We start from the raw sequence: 16483 nt of genomic DNA, 5'->3' as shown, positions 1-16483 counted from the left end.
AGCAGAGATGTACGAACGAAAGAATATACTAATAGCTGGAGAATTTCATTTCGCTAATAAAACTCTGCAAAGGAAAAGCAAATTTCTTTCTAGTGTAAAAATGCATTAACCCGAAGTTTTATAAACTTACTGATTAATGGATTCTGCAGCAATCTATTTTTCAGCTCTACATAGTTGCAATCTGAGCTAGAAGTTCCTAAAATCTTGGAAATGGTAAGAATGTGTGGAGTATAGTGCTTTCAGACTGAAGATTGATGCAACAGAGCGTCTCACTAAGTATTCAACAGAACGTTGCTCCCAGTATTTTTCTATTTGAAAAGAACGCTTGAAGTAGATTGGTGGAAACTCTACCTCTGAATCATGCTGATGTTCAGGCTGCAGTCCACCTCTGCAGAAAGAGTTTCTCTCTATCCAAGGCTTCTTCTGAGTGGCTTGTGAAGTGACACTCGCCCAGCTGGCACCAACTTAGAAAAGCATCACAGATGTTTAGGGAAAGATAACATGTGCAAAAGAAAAACATGTAATGAATACACGTTACATTTTTTAAACACAGAAAAAAAAAACCTCCACATCTTTAAGCAAACCAACTAGATGTTGGATCTAACCAGCCTGCATGTTCACGTCATTAGCTTTGTCTGTTTATATGGTTACATCACAAGAAATTCAGAGCAGTCTGTCTGCAACTTTTCCTTCTTTAAAGACACTGAGCAATCTTGAAATATACAGTATATGGTAGCTACCATTCTCATTTGCTCTTCATATAGGATGTATTTTATTTCTAGCTGAACAGATTTCTATTTCTGTTTTAATTTTTAGCATAAGGGTACAAGAAGGATCTCAACTTATTTGCAATCTTTAAGGACTAATCAATGCAGTCATGGAAAATGTGACCCGAGGGGGGGGAATGGAAGAGGAGGCAGACGACCGGGAACTACTAAAATGTTAATTACTAAATGATTTTTAAAAAAGCAGTATGCTGACACTATTCACAAAATATTTTGAGGAGAAAAAAGCTGGACACATTCAGAAACAAACCCACAGTATTTACACACACTGCAATGTGGAAAAGATTAAGGGTGTAGACTTTAATCAGCTAAAGGTGTAAAGGCGTCATCAGTTAAAGTGACAACATGTATCCATCACACATGGACACGGACCCACAAAATAATGCTGCAAACTTGCAAAGCCAGGGAACTTTACCTGGGTGTATGGATGATTCTTTGATCTAAAAATAAGAAAAAAAAAGTTGGAGAGGTTACTTTACATAGGCGTATTTAATATCACTTCCCACTCTTGCACTTTTCCGGTGTCTACCTACGTTTGTTCCGGCCGATTCAGCGTTTCTGGATGTCACTACTCCTGCTTGGTTGCTGTGCTTGGGACTGCAATAGCCGCTGTCACTATCAATATCGGCTTCGCTCGCCCCCTGCTCGCTCGAGGACTCGGCAGGGTGGGAGGCGCGTCGTCGCCGGCCCCTCGGCTTCCAGTGCAGACCACTCACACTCTCCGAGAGGGACTTGCTGGCAATCTCTGAAGGGAAGTCTGCGAGTCAAAGGAGAGTCTCAAGAACTGACAAGGGTTTAACGCAGGGGCGTCCAACTTTGGGAACTTCCAAGACTTGTGGACTTCAACTTCCAGAATTCCCAGCCAGTTAAGTTCCCGAGGTTGGACACCCCTGGTTCTGGGGACTTCTGGGAGTTGGAAGTCCACAAGTCTTAATGTTCCCAAGGTTGGACACTCCTGCTTTAATGGGCAACTTCATTCTTGAGAAAGCATGTGTTGATGGCCACCTGGACAAAGTTAGAGAAATGCCATTGAATTGGATTTCACTGTTATTCCTTTTTTAAATTTTTTTAATGATTTCTCCTCTTACTGGAAGAATCAAGTGACTTCTGTTTTATACAAGGCTCAGGGTACCAATGGTGATTTCTGAACATTAAATAATACAGGTGAAAAACAGTACCTTTCTTTTGTGTGTGTTGCTATGTAAGACTGAACAAAGAGTACAAGCAGCATAATAATAAGTCATTAAGTCACTCTGGATGGTGAGTTGGGCAACAAGCAAATTTTACAAAATAAAAATGCAAGTAAAACAACCGTTTTGAAGTATCATAGTTTGACTGAAACACTGTTCACAGCCCTGGTGCAGAAGGGTGATCTAGTCATCAAAACAAGCTTTTCTTTCTTAAAAATAACATTTCAAATTGTATAAGAAAAAAAGATCTGCTATAGTGTAAAAACTCAACACATTACTGCCATACCTGTTTGCTGACAAGCATCCACCAATAGGACAATTTTGGGTCTGTTCTCTGGGCCCGAAGAATTTGTTTCCTTCTGGATAGCAACACTTTTCACTGGAGGCCTTTTGCTCTTTATGTGGGGTTGAGATGGCTGCTGCCGATTGAAAGAATAGCCCAGCAAACAGATAAAGCTAATTGACCTGACTTAGGCAATATATATATAGAGAGATATATATCATAAAAATATATGAAGAGCAACAATCATATATCTCTAGTCATTACCTTCTTACATCTGAATTAGTTTATGGAATATTAGTCTATCTGCTCCCATTTTTTTAGTCTTCTAAAAGGTCTTGAAGACTTGGCCGTGTCAACTTGCCTGGGGTCCCAGTGGGAACGTAGCACTTTGGAGTAGATAACGTAGCACTAATAGAGTAGATAACTCCCCTCCCCCCACGCACACACACCTGCCTTTGTGTACTTGGCTTCCTATCCCTCTACGTATAATAATGTACCCAGCAGTACATTTGGGCTCGACTTGCTATTTCTCACTGGTGGGTTGTTAAGTTTGTTGGAAATGCAAAGGATCTTACTTTTTGCACCACCGATCCTCTGCTGGTACTTCTGCTCCTGGGGCTACACAACGGAAAGGCCTGGCTTGGTTGGGCCGGACGATCCGTGCATTGTGCTGTGACTGTGTTTATGGCACTTGCAGGCTGAAAGGGCGCAGAGTAAGGTGTTGGGAAGGGATGATAGAATCCCATGACTTGAGTACAAGGTGCCGGCATCAGTTGGTAATATGTATACTCGCTGGAAACTGGTGGCTGAGTAGATATAATGGGATAAGCCAGATACGGCCCGGCGGGGTTTGTGTTTGGCTGCTGCCACCTGATGTCATTATTGTACAGTGGAAGTTGTCTGAAATAAATGAAACAAAAAATCCAAGTTAGGTCTGCAATTATTTTTTATAAAATCAGTTTAAAGCAAGGGTATCCAACCTTGCCAACTTTAAGACTAATGGATTTCCAGGATTACCTAGCCAGAATTCTCAATATTTTCTCAATATTTTTTTCTAAATCTTCCTTTAATTTTGCCTACCTTCGGTGTACTAAAAATTCTAATAAAAACGGGGGGGGGGGGAATAAAGGCAATGCCAATGCTAGAATTTTATTGTTACAGTGTATAACCTCAGAAACATGAAAGCGTGCCAGGGTTTCTCTCTGCTCCCTTTTCTACTATTAATGATCAAGACAAAAGGGTTTTAAGACCCTTTCTCAAAATAAATAATTGTGTTCTCCAACTACATGGTGTAACAGTCACGCAACTCAGAAGAAAGCCCCAATGTGTTCAATGCAGGTCCAAACAACAACAAATATGCATCATTTTTAGACACCCCCCCCCAACATTTCAGAAAGCAAGACAAATTAAATTATCCTGGTCTAAACAGAGATATACTGTAAAGCACCACAGTAAAACCAGAAATAGAAATAAAAAATAATCTTGTACTGGTTTTCTAACGTATAGATTTAATTACCTGTTGGACTGGTTTTCTTGAACGAAGGGGTAGCATGTAATCAGGTAGCTGGGAATCGGAGTGGCCTCAACGCCACTGATGTTCCCGCCATCATTAGGCAGCGCCATTGGCATCACCAGTGAATCGGGCCCCTTCTTCTGCGGAATGAACGGTTCCACTTCAGCAGACAATTTCACGTTCTTAAAGGGAAAAACAAAATGAACAGGATTCTCCGTACATAAATGGGTCATAGGGATTCATCGGCATGTTAAGCTTTTAAGTTCGCTGTTTGTTAAATCTAAGCAATTTATTTAAGCTAAATGAGTCCATTTGAGATCTCTTATCGTCACAGGACACTTATTTTGCAATTTAGCAACAGGTACTACCTAAATCAGGCTTTGGTTTTGACAGAGGGTTTAGTACAGACATGTCAAACACAAGGCTCGGGGGGCCAGACACGGCCCACAAAGTGGTTTCATGTGGCCCACAAAGCCATCCTGGAAACAGTGAGGGAACGGCCCCCGCTGCCCTGGCCCTTCAACTTACGACCACAATTTTTTTTTTGTTGCTGAGACATCTGTTAAGTGAATTTTGTGACCTTTCTTGCCACATTTGCTAAGTGAATCACTGAAGTTAATTTAATAATAGGGCTGTTAAAGTGAATCTGGCTTCCCTATTGACTTTGCTCACCAGAACGGCGCAAAAGGGGATCACGTGATCCCGGGACACTGCAATCGTCATAAATATGAGTCAGTTGCTAAGTGCCTGAACTTTGATCATGTAACCATGGGAATGCCACAACTGTCATGTGAAAAACGGCCACGAGTCCCTTTTTTTCAACTTTGAATGATCACTAAACAAACTACTGTAAGTCAAGGACTACCTGTAATTTGACAGAAGTGCACTTTGTACGCTGCAAATATCGTTTCGGTTTACTGAAACACACAGCAAATCTGACTGCCCAGCAGATCTGCTCCTTTCTCATCAAAAGAATGGCAAGTTACATGCCAGCAGCCTGTACCAAAGATTAAGACCAAAGATTTTTAGCTAAAGAACCATTCAAATTACATTTCCTTCTGTTCGTGTGTACATGTATACCCATGTTAACAGATGGTATCCTCAACTAATCATAGGGAGCGAGTTCACACAGCACTCTTACGATTAATTTTTGGTCAGTTGGATTGCATTTCAGGGTATTCTGCAAACTTAATCATTATGTTCCTTAAGCTAACCAGGGACAATTTATTTTCATATTTAAAAAAGGATTAAAGTTGGAGATGTTCATTATTAATTGTAATCACTTATAATGAAACATTATCCTTAGAAGCCTAATTTTCTTAAAGCTACTATTATAAGCTATCTTACAGTAAGAAATTAATAATGTAAAAATACTGGCTTTTCTTCCTATCTAGCTTTGTACCACAAATACTATTTGTGAAGAGCTTAAACATTTTCCTTCAATTGCTGCCTCCATTTATGGTTGTTCCCAAAACTAAACCTGGCTAACATAAATCTGTGCCCCATTTGGTTAGCATTAGGAGCTGTGGTGGTGCAGTGATTAGAACACTGTATTGCAGGCTAACTCACTGCTCATGGGCAGAATTTGGCCCTGACTCAGTCTTCCATCTTTCCAAGGTCAGTAAAATGAGGACCTAGATTGTTGGGGGCAAAATGCTGACTCTGTAAACCGCTTAGAGAGGGCTGTGAAGCACTGTGAAGCGGTATGTAAGTCTAACTGCTATTGCTGTTTCATTCCAGGAAATGTCTAAAACTGAAAAATATTGTAACTGAATGACTAACCTGATATATAATTTTAGAATCTACTTCAGCAGGAATAGTAACCAGAAAGGTGACAACTATATCGCTTAGGATAACATGCTCAACACCTACATTCAGTCTCACTGAAAGTATAAAAACACTGTGATAAGATTTATTTACACAGAGTAAAAGATGAACCTTCAATGCAGAATGGAAAACTATTTCCTGCATGAAACATAACATTCTAGCTGATTCTCCAGCTGCCTTATGCAAAAACTATATAAAAATTGCTATACAAATCTATTAAACGCATCTATGAAAAACAAAAATAATGGATTCAGTTTTGCTGTTGAGGTTTTAGAAGTAATTTATGACAGTGCAAAATAAATGTCTGTAACAATGTTTTGTAATTTAATTGCCACTTTGATTTTTAAAAAAGGGGACCTAAATTAAAAAGCAGAACTGCAACAATTGTTAACCTTTATTACCTGTAGAGGTTGTAAGCATAATTACTGGGATTAGAAACAAAAAGAAAGGGAGGTAACACTGTAACCAAAATTAAAACCATCAAGTACAAACGTCGTGTACACATTACCAAACATAATCTAAATCTAAAATCTAAAACTGACAACAATCAGATAAGAGGGGAGGATTCAACTAACACCCATAAATCTAAACTTTACCCTAACGTGTGATTACAAGCTTGAAATGTTGTTATTAAGGTTAAGTTACCTTTTGTTTTTGTTTCAACATCTGCATACTAAGCGACTTACAATGCAATAGTAATTTCCCTGGCTTTGATGCTTCTTCAGAGATTCTTCTATACACACAGCTCCCTCTCTTTGAGGGAGATGGGCAGCTCAGAAATAAAAAAAATAAAATAAAATGTACCGGCAGTTCTCAATTTACAACCGTTAAGTGGGACCAGAATTCCCGTTGCTAACCAAGGTGGTGGTTCAGCAAGTCGCACTCGATTTTATGACTTTTTTTGTTACGATTCAGCCAATCACTGCTGTTGCTAATTGAATCACACAGTCATTAATTTAATTGCCAATTCAAATTTAAAAAGGGCTTCTTTCACTGACTCTGCTTGTTAGAAGCTGACTAGGAAAGTCAGAAATGGTGATCACATAACTGCAGGATGCTGCAACCTTCTTACGTACATGTTGGCTGTCAAACACCCAAATTTGGATCGTGTGACTGTGGGGATGCTGTGACAGTTGTTAAGTGCGAGTACTGGCTGTAAGTCACTTTTTCCAGTACTGCTGCAATTTCAAACAGTTGCTAAATGAATGGTTGATAAGCTACCTGCTGGACCCCATTAAAATAAAGGAAATAGATGGTCTACTCTGTTGCTTGGCCCAAATACTTCCTTTCAGATCGCCGGGTTTCAAGACTTGGCTGGCCTTCATTTTATTCCAATAAATGTAAAACTGTTTATATCTGCCGTGCCCTGCCCAATTTTCCAGCATATTGCGCATAAAGGCCTCTTTGTTTTCTGTGTAAAAGGCACTGTGGTCTTTAGCAGCTGCAGGGACAGAAGATGGCACCAGCAGGAACAGGCTGGTAAAGTTAGGGCACTACAAAGTACAAAAAGACGAGTAATGGATATTTATCCTCACCCAATAAAACAGAAGCCATGCTGTGCCTCGGCCAGAACGGCAATAGCTGAAGGGGCCCAGTGTTAAAAAACATAAGGCAGATGCACACAAGTTATGTTCTGAACCCCAAACGAAGCTGCAGTCACCCTGGCTAGTGACAGGAAAGGATCTGAGCGATGTTTTCTCTTTCAAGAATTTGTAAAATGTCAGTTTTTTGGTTGTTTTTTTAAAAAAAAAAAAAAAACAGGGAGCCTTCTAGGAACAGCTCCACAAGATGTCACACTTTCTGGTTATTTTCAGAGCAGCTTTGGAAAAAAAAAAAACAAAAGCAGCTGTGGCTATAGTTAGAAAACACTAGCCGATATAATGTTAAGATATGGCAGACATGCAAGCTGGTTGGAAGTTAGCAAAGGCAGCGTCGTCATCTTGCATGAGATTCTACCTTAAGAGGCGACAGGTTGAGAAAGGACGTTTTTAAGCAAAGTTTGAGGGGCACAATGTTTGCTGGGAAAAAAAGTTCATTTTACAAAATGAACACACGAGCAAACAATAAACATTATGTTGATCATACTCAAGAGATATGCTGTCGATAAAATGGTAAAATATAAACTTTTTTGACCGGGGTAATCAGAGGGATAATGGAAAAAATTATCATAGTTGTTAAGAAGTTTCTAGAGCAGTGTTTCTCAACCTTTACCAGCTCCTTGGTTGTGGAATTCTGGGAGTTGAAGTCCACCTATCTTCAAGTGGTCACGGTTGAGAAACACTGGTCTAGAGCAGGTGTGTCAAACTCGCGGCGTCGCACGGCATATCGTGACTTTTCCCCCATTGCCGGCAATGGGGTGGGCACAGTTTTGGCATGACGCATCCGGCCTGCAGGCCGACAGTTTGACATGCCTGCTCTAGAGTATATGATATGATTATGAAGTGAGCGAAAAGTGTGTTTACAGCAGTGTTTCTCAACCTTGACAATTTTAAGTCATGTGGACTTCAACTCCCAGAATTCCACAGCCAGCATTGCAGTGTACATAATTGCATTTTTGACAGCTCACATTCATAGCCGTTTGGGGTGTCCTGTGGTCAGATGACTGCAATTTTCAACAGTTTTCATCATTTCTACACTTATGCCCAGTTTCCATTAAAAAAAATGCCCATTGAAGAAAACAGATTCATTTAACAACCATTGTGTTCACTTAACCACCACAAAAAAGACAGTAAAGTCAGGCGTGTTAAATGATGACCCGCTTAATAACTGCCATGACCTACCACCATAATCCAGAGATAAATTATGGTCGTAAGGAGAAACTCCCAACAACTTTAAGGATGCAGTCCTATCCTGGGGATCTGGTACTACAAGACATTTGGGATCAAGGATCTAATTTCAGCCCTGTGTTATACGGAAAATTCGGTATTTGTGCAAAGTTATAGTCTATAAATGCTCTGTCTCCTTTATAACCTTCAGCATTGTAGCTTATTTTTGAAGAAAGCTTTAGAAATCCAACTAGATTTCAGCTGCACCAGGACAAGAACCTGTTTTCTGCAATTCTGGTTTGTATCTAACCAGTTTCATAAAGTGATACTGATTAAAATATATTATAATAGAATATATTGCCCAAAGGACTTATATGCTTCAAGAAGAGATAACGAGCAGGGGAAATTGTATGCTAGGTAAACATACTTTTAAATCATCAGCTTAAACATCTCCTGCAATTTGTTCTCACACGAAACAGGGTGTTTCCAAACAAAGGACAATGTAAGGCACACGTTACATTTTGTAATAATACTAATTTTATTCCTGGACACTAAAGACCACATTATAGATAACATTTGGTTATTTGCTGTCAGTTTTTCAATAACCCTTTTATTAGCCAATCTTTTGTAGGATCAAAGCCTCTTTTTTGAAGGTTATGGGTGCAATCTATCATGCTGACTGCCCTTGTGATTTTTTGATTTTCCAGTCTAAGAATGAGAGAAAGTGAGTGGCCCAAACTCACCCAGCTGGCTTCTGTCTTAAGACAGGAATTCAGTTCATGGTATCCTGGCTTTTAGTCTCCACCAAACTTGTTCTCTCTGTATTTAGTATATTTAATAATCATAAATTATATATCCTCTTTTAAATAAAGAGGCAATAAAAATAGCAGATTTTTCCTATAATTGTAACAACCTGCCATTTATACCTCAACATGTCACAGAATTTAACCACAGATATACCAAGGAAAAACTATAAAATAAAAAGTTAGCTTCCCCATACCGTAAGTTATGCAATCTTTATCCCAACTGTCAGTCCCTAGCAGTCACAGAAAGAAAAACCCAATGTCATTGTAATTATAGGCACATAATTTAGATAAGCTTCATTATAGTCTGTAGACCAATATGATTAGAGCAAATTGCTTGCCAAAAATTGAGAACTTATTTTTCAACATTCAGCTAATAAGAGATAGAGCTAAACTTTGAAGTTTTTTTCCTTCTTTATTTAAAAAAAAAACACTCTACATACACCTCGCATTAATCTGTTAACCGGAAGTATTTTTTTTAATATTATGTTGAGGCTGTCACATAGAAGTAATAGTGTACAAATTAACCCCAATGCTAATTTTATTTCCACAAAATTTGCTTTCAGGTAAATCAAAAGGACTGTAAATACCGGCCACATCAATTCACAAAACAAAATTAGACCAGGACACTTGAATCAAACCAATTTTGTTTGAGGATGTTAGATTAATGGTTCATTATTGGTCATTTTGAACTCTGGCGTTTTTCATTTACTACCACCATTGTTTTAAATTTCAAGGTGACCAATTACAGATAAGAAACTCAAACTTTGATCAGATTCTTATGCTTTTAACCATGTTCCTTAGGTTAACTACTATATAAACCAACATGCTGAGTAAACTAGATCCTCAATTAGCTTGCCCTATTAATCCGGCAAACTCTCTCAGCTGAATAATGGTGGAGCAGTTCCTCTTCCCTATCCCTAACTTCAAAATATGCTTCAGAGGGTTGGCTTCTGCTGCCTGAGGATGAGAGTACTGTAATTAAAGGCTGCACAAAAATAAAAAACTTGACCGGCACTGACTAGTACTGTAGTAGCATACCGTGCATTTCAGAGCATTTTTCCTTAACTTGGCTCTCACCATTTAATCAAATAAAACTTGCCTTCAAACTAAGTATCTCAGCCCCCACGTATTTCTTCTATCACAATCCAAACTCTGTTATGACCATTTGGACATGGGCACCCCCCAAAAAGACACAATACAGCACTCGAAGCAATTGAGGAAATTAGCTTCTGAATTTCATTATAGGGTTTTAAATTCTTAATTAATTCACAAACCTGCCCAGAGTGCTGGATACACATTGCTTTGAATTAGAACTAGTAAACAATTTCCTAAACATTGTAGGAAATGTTGTAGAATACAACATAAACACCTTGTTAACAAAGAAAACAAGAGTACATCTTCTTTAAAACATTATCCTATTAAACAAAGCAATCTTAGCAGGTGATTGGGCTTGGAAATGAAATAGGTCTGGCTAGTCCTTGAGATGAAGACTTAATTTTAAGCTCCAAGGCTGTAGGCTAAAGAGAGAAATCAAAAGAAAAAATGAAGATGGGAATCCACTCCTGTATCACTGCCAGTGAAATCCATTAAATCACCAGAAGTGTATTAACTAGATTTGTAAAGCTTCCAAAGTCAAACAGTGTGACTCTGGGCGTCTTATAATAATAATAAACCAAACTACTGCTCTCAAACTATTTAACATTAAAGCTATACAGCATATAAAAGTATAAAATGGTGATGACCAAGCACCATTAACCATCAACAAAAGGGGACTAAGTGAACAGAGCTGGGGCCTGTGGTCTATCTAGAATGGGTTGGGGATGTTCTATAGAACAAGGGCAACAAAAGCAAAGTACAAGCACAACTTGACTTTACTTTTATGATCTGAATATGCATTATTTACAAGCAACTGCAATTATAAAAATTATGTCATCATTAACCAGGAAGCTTTACATGTATATGGATATGTTGGATGACCTCAGTCCCTTACTAGGCAATCACATTTTATCCTAGCATGTGAGCACAGCCTATGTGCTTTGTTTATGATCCAAAGGATTGTGCAAATGCAGCTGGGTTGACTAAACCAAGGTTAATGACAATAAACAATGTATGTGACCATTGTGAAAGAACTGCCTTACATCAAGCCTGTGAAGGTTCATCTAGCCCGGTGTTAACTACTCATTGTAATGGCCTCTCTAATGTCCCATCTTTGAATTTGAATTCAGACTCCAGTTGGTCTCCTGTGAGCCTGTAGAGATGCTTGAACATACCATCTGCCCAATAACCAGTTCACTAAAGACCTTAGGGATTCAGTCCCACCATCCTGCATTTTCTCATTAACTGTTTTTACTCAAGCTTCCTACTAACTTTTCCAGAGAGCAGATGTTATAATGCGCAAACACTTCCAACACTGACTTCAAATTAAAATGAGAAAATAGCATCAGGCAGGACTATTTTAGAATTGAAAGACGGGTGAAAGTAAGGAACAAAATTAGTTACCACAGGAGACAAAATATTTAACATTCAGGCAAATGTTAATTTTGTAGTTTAATAAATTACACAAATGTGTAATATGCTTTACTAATTCTAGGTGCTATTAAAGGATATATATATATATATATATATATATATATATATATATATATATATATATATATATATATATATATTCTGAGGTTTTTGCAGGTGTTTGTATGTAGGTCTTTGGTTATTCGGGTTTCCTCCCGCATAAAATTGGAAGTGTCTTGGCGACGTTTCGACGAAGTCCCATTCGTCATCTTCAGGCTGGTGTTTTCAGCTTTGTACAAGACACTTCCAATTTGACGCGGGAGAAAACCCGAATAACCAAAGACCTACATACACACACACACACACACACACACAGTCCTTAGAGTGAGAATCATGTGGGGTTTTTTTCTAAAAAAAAAACTGCAGAAGTTTTTTTTAGAAAGGTAAACATTTTGAGTGAGGAAGCAAGACGTTCTCCAATGTTCCTGACCAATCATATTTACACCGAAGACCATTCCGCAAGGCTGAATGCTTCTGTGTACACTAATCCAACAAACAATTTGTCATATAGGAGAGTGATATATGAAATTCCAGGACAAAAATCTGTTGGGAGGGGGGCTTCTCTCTACCCACCCTCAAACCTGCTACTCAGAATAGGTGGGGAAGGCTCCATTCCTGGGGAGACAGCAGCTGTGAGCAACCCAGCTTTTTAGGAAAACTAAACTCAAGCCCGGTAGTGTTTCTATTCCCTTTGCAGCAAGTCACTAGCCCAGGGGCTCAGTCCCAAGGAACTTCCCCCCCCACACATTCCTGTACCTCCTGCGCCCATACATTTCACTCTGAAACGGTAACCCTTGTCTGAAATGGTGTGGGGCAGGGGTCCCCAACCTTTGGCAACTTTAAGCTATGCTGGCTGGGGAATTCTGGGAGTTGAAGTCCACAGGTCTTAAAGTTGCCACGGTTGGGGACCCCTGGTGTAGGGTTTTCTGCTTGAGCAGGAGGGGTTGGACTAGAAGACCTCCAAGGTCCCCACTCCGTTGCTGTTACTCTTTTCCCCCAGCCCCAGAAACCTGGATGCCAGCTCTTCCTTCTCCTGCCTGTTGGCACAGCTACTTCTTTCCCGCCCCAAGACAAGAAGTAGGTAATCCGTCCATCTCAAACCTTTGGCCAGCTTCGCGCCGAGGAAGCCCAGGAAAGTCCTAAGGGAGCAGCCGGAGAAAAAAGCCCAGGGACGCTCCAGCAGCAAGCAGCAGCCGCAGCCCAGCTCCTCTTCTGCGGCCGGGTCTTGGAAAGCTCCCGTCACCCGAACTGCTCTCTCTGGGCTCCCTGGAAAATCCCCCCCCCCGGTCGTCACGTCCCCCGTTAATTCCTCCGGCGCTGCTCCCGGCTGGCCGGGCGGAGGGGGCGCCGGGGGGGGAGGCGCTGAACCGGCTCCTGGTGGCTGTTCCGGCCGCCTCCCTCCGGCCCTTCTGCCCCCCCCCCCGCTCGCCCTTTCCTTCCCCAGGAGCAAGAGGACCCCCCCCTCAGCGAGACCCCCCCTCAGCGAGACCCCCCCACCCCTTCTTCCCTTCCCCCCCTCCCGCCCCTCCGCAGCCGCGCCTGCCTGCCTCGAGACCAGGGAGGGGGGGAGTCGGTCCTCCCGCCCCCCCAACTGTCCTCCTCCAAAGGGACCCCCCCTCCCCGCCCCCCTCCGGCCGTTGCCTAGCAACCCCTCACCACCACCCCCTCCTGGGCCCGCGCGGCGGGCTCCTGGGCGGCCCTTCCTACCTGGCCCCCGACGGCTTTGTCCATGGCTCCAGCAAGCGGGGCGGGGAGGAGGGAGGGAGGGAGGTCGTCTTCGGCTTCTCCTGAGGCGGCGGCGGCGGCGGCGGCGAGGGCGCTCCCCCTAACAGGCGTCCTCGGAACGGCAGGCCGCGTCCCCCATGGCTCCTGCTCCCCTCACAGACAGGCTTCCGCTCCCACCCAGCGCGGCGGCGGCGGCGGCTGACGCGTCTCCCGTCTCCCCGGCCGGGTCACGCCAGTGGCGTCGGCAAGAGATGGAGGCGAGGCAGCAGCAGCAAAGCGGGGGGGGAGGAGGAGGAGGAGGAGGAGGAGGCGGGGCCAGGATCATCTGCGACGGAAGCCGGCGAGGGAAAGCGCTCGTTTAATGCGCTCTCGCCCCCGCGGAGGCCCCCGCCCTTCGCCGCCGCCGTTGCTAAGCAACGCCCAGCCGGCTTCAGGGGAGCGTCTAGGCCCGCCGTGGGGAGGGGGAGGAAGGTTCAGGTGGGTCGGGTAGGCCTTGTGCGGGGTGGGGGGCTTCCTTGGCAGCAAGCACGCCCGTCCGTGACGGCCCTGAAGCTCTTGGCCTGCGAGTCCCGGCCTGGAGGGTGCCTCGATCCCCGGTTCTCCGCTGCATCCGTGGAAGGGTTGCGGGGGGGGGGCAGATGGGGGCTTCCCTGGGGAATCCTTTGCGGTCTGATGGGATTTGAAGGGCCGGCCCAGAAACCAGGAGACGGTTCCTTCGGGGCCTTCCCTTGTGGATGCAGGGGTTCTCAACCTTGGCAACTTTAAGACTTCTGGACTTCAACTCCCAGAATTCTTCTGGGAGTTGAAGTCCACAACTCTTAAAGTTGCCAAGGTTGAGAACCCCTGGAGGATTAAAGAGTCATCCCATGATTTCAGTGGGCCGGATTGTAAAACAAATGGGTCGTTTTCTAACTCATTATATATATCAACTTCAGGGGCTGTCCGTTTTCTGGAAGTGTATTTTATAGTGCTAAGGTTTGCTTCCCAGACATTTTAAGTTTTGTCCTCAGAAATGTATTCTTAAGTTTCAAGAGCTGTCTGTTTTCTGGAAATGTATTTTATAGTGCTAAGTTTTGCTTCCCAGCATTTGTTTTGTTTTCGAGACATTTTAGGTTTTGCCTTCAGAAATGTGTTTTTAAGTTTTGGTTTCAAGAGTTTATGAAGCTTTGGTTTCAAGATGTGTATTTATTTTAAGTTTTGTCTTCAAAAATTCATTCATTCATTCATTCCCAAAGGTGCTTTTTTCATGAGACAACTGGACTTTTTCTTTGAAGATGTTTCCCTTCTCATCCAAGAAGCTTCTTCAGAATCTCCGTAGACATTCCTTCATTCAGTGCCTTCAAGTCTGTATTGACTCCTGGTGATGGCCTGACTAGTCCCTGCAGTTTTTGTGGCTCCAAACCTTTTAAGAAGAGGTCTGCCGTGGCCTCCTTCCTAAGGCTGAGAGAGGAGCACTGGCTTACAAGTCACCCAGCTGGCTTTCTGCCTAAGGCAGGGCAGGACTAGAACTCGCAGTCTCCCAGCTAAGGCCTGACGCCTTAACCACTACACCAAATGGGCTAAAATATCAGTTGCATGGAAGGAAATAAAAAGAATGCAGGAAGAGATATACAGGTAATAATACATCGGTCATGTGATGCGAGAGAGGTATAATAAAGAATGAGTGTGGGCAGATTGCACTTATGGGCTGTATTTGCACATTTTATCAAGATGAAAATAAATAAATCACATGTTAAGTCAAACAGTTGCTTGGGTTTTTCTTTGGTTGGGATTTTTGAGATCACAATCCCAGGAATGCAATCATAACAATAGTGAAATATGGTTTGACGAAAATAACTGATTCATAATGGTCATTACAATTCTACTAAATATTCCGTTTTCTCTCTGAAATTGAAAGAACACATTTCTGCAAAATAGCTTCATAGATTTTAAAAGCATATTTGCAGCTACTTTTGCCTGCCCTCAGATCCATTTCCCACATTATATGTATTATTAAATTGGAAGTAGAATGTTGAGTTCAGAGATGGCATTAAGCCATGGTGTTAATAATAATTTGTGGAACAAGGACAATGGTTTGTTTGATATAAAACGTTAATGGATTTTCAAAGACTAATTATATTGCATGGATCCAACACTAAATATTATGGCTTAGATCATAATAGATTTATTGACCCATTTGAAGAACATTTTCAAGAACACCGTTGTTTTGTTATTGATAAGAATTGATATGGGTTGATCTGTATTGAACCTATCCCCAGCAAGGGGCCTATTAATCAAGCTTTATGTTTAGAAAGCAGTAATACAATATAACAAATAATACTCCATCATATATTCCCAGAGCGATCAAGTATTTCATAGGAAATGAAAGGTAATTATGAAGCAAGTCATCTCCTGTTTGTTACTTCTATCAATTAGAAATACTTCTGATTCAATATAGATAATGCCAGCTCAGAGGACAGGGACATATTTGCCTGACCTATTTCTGGAATCGAAAACAAATATTCTTTGCACAATGGTTACTCAAGGCTTTTGCTGACATCAAAGTTGAACTCTCCATTCCAAATTTGAACCATTCTTCAAGAGATAACTGGTCTGCAGATAGGCACTATTCACTTTACAAACATAACATCTGTTTGTTATGAAAGTATGTTTGAAACTGATTATTATTATTATTATTTCAGGCTCTCGTCAAACAATTTTTGACATTCGTTTTCTTGTTTTTAAATAACTGTTCATATGTCATCTTGAAGTAATCGTTGAGATGTAATATTCAAATTAGGAAAATCCTCGTGCTTTAAATCACACGCTTCACCAACCGCTGTTGGTTATCTGCGGACGTTCACATCCTAGTTGAGATGTGGAGTCCTCTAACTCTGACTGCTGTAGGTCTTCCATCCTGCTGACTTCTCACATGGCCCCTCTGTGCAATGAAACAATGCAGAGAATGAGCAGTAAAATCTGAGCAATGAAACAATGCAGAGAATGAGCAGTAAAATCTGAGCATTTGACTCTGTCTTCTGT

The 16483-nt window shown here is 41.6% G+C and overlaps 1 protein-coding gene and 1 long non-coding RNA gene across 5 annotated transcripts in view; one reads left to right on the top strand and one right to left on the bottom strand.

Annotated features, from left to right (window-relative positions):
• The window catches only part of SECISBP2L (SECIS binding protein 2 like), a 29704-nt gene extending 15988 nt beyond the window's left edge, over positions 1 to 13716 (bottom strand). The window contains exons 1-8 of one of the 4 annotated variants that reach the window (XM_039359130.1): positions 13445 to 13714; positions 12839 to 13003; positions 3775 to 3953; positions 2834 to 3158; positions 2262 to 2394; positions 1319 to 1542; positions 1201 to 1225; positions 352 to 464 (exon numbers count right to left, since the gene is read on the bottom strand). In XM_039359130.1, coding sequence (XP_039215064.1) covers positions 352 to 464; positions 1201 to 1225; positions 1319 to 1542; positions 2262 to 2394; positions 2834 to 3158; positions 3775 to 3887 — 933 coding nt within the window. In that variant the 5' untranslated portion in view covers positions 3888 to 3953; positions 12839 to 13003; positions 13445 to 13714. Of the gene's footprint in view, positions 1 to 351; positions 465 to 1200; positions 1226 to 1318; positions 1543 to 2261; positions 2395 to 2833; positions 3159 to 3774; positions 3954 to 12838; positions 13004 to 13444 lie in introns of all 4 variants that reach the window. The other 3 variants (XM_039359129.1, XM_039359128.1, XM_039359131.1) reach the window with 3 other exon arrangements.
• A 91-nt stretch (positions 13717 to 13807) lies between these two features.
• On the top strand, positions 13808 to 15204 carry LOC120315187. The gene is made up of 2 exons (XR_005558618.1): positions 13808 to 13939; positions 14698 to 15204. It is a non-coding gene; the product is annotated as an uncharacterized LOC120315187 (long non-coding RNA).
• The last annotated feature ends 1279 nt before the right edge of the window (positions 15205 to 16483 follow it).

The sequence above is a fragment of the Crotalus tigris genome, unplaced genomic scaffold, assembly GCF_016545835.1.
Source record: "Crotalus tigris isolate CLP2741 ecotype Arizona unplaced genomic scaffold, ASM1654583v1 scf7180000019068.10715455, whole genome shotgun sequence".
Lineage (NCBI taxonomy): Eukaryota > Metazoa > Chordata > Lepidosauria > Squamata > Viperidae > Crotalus > Crotalus tigris.
The sequence above is the reverse complement of the archived record's forward strand: the minus strand, read 5'-3'. Positions and strand labels throughout refer to the sequence as shown.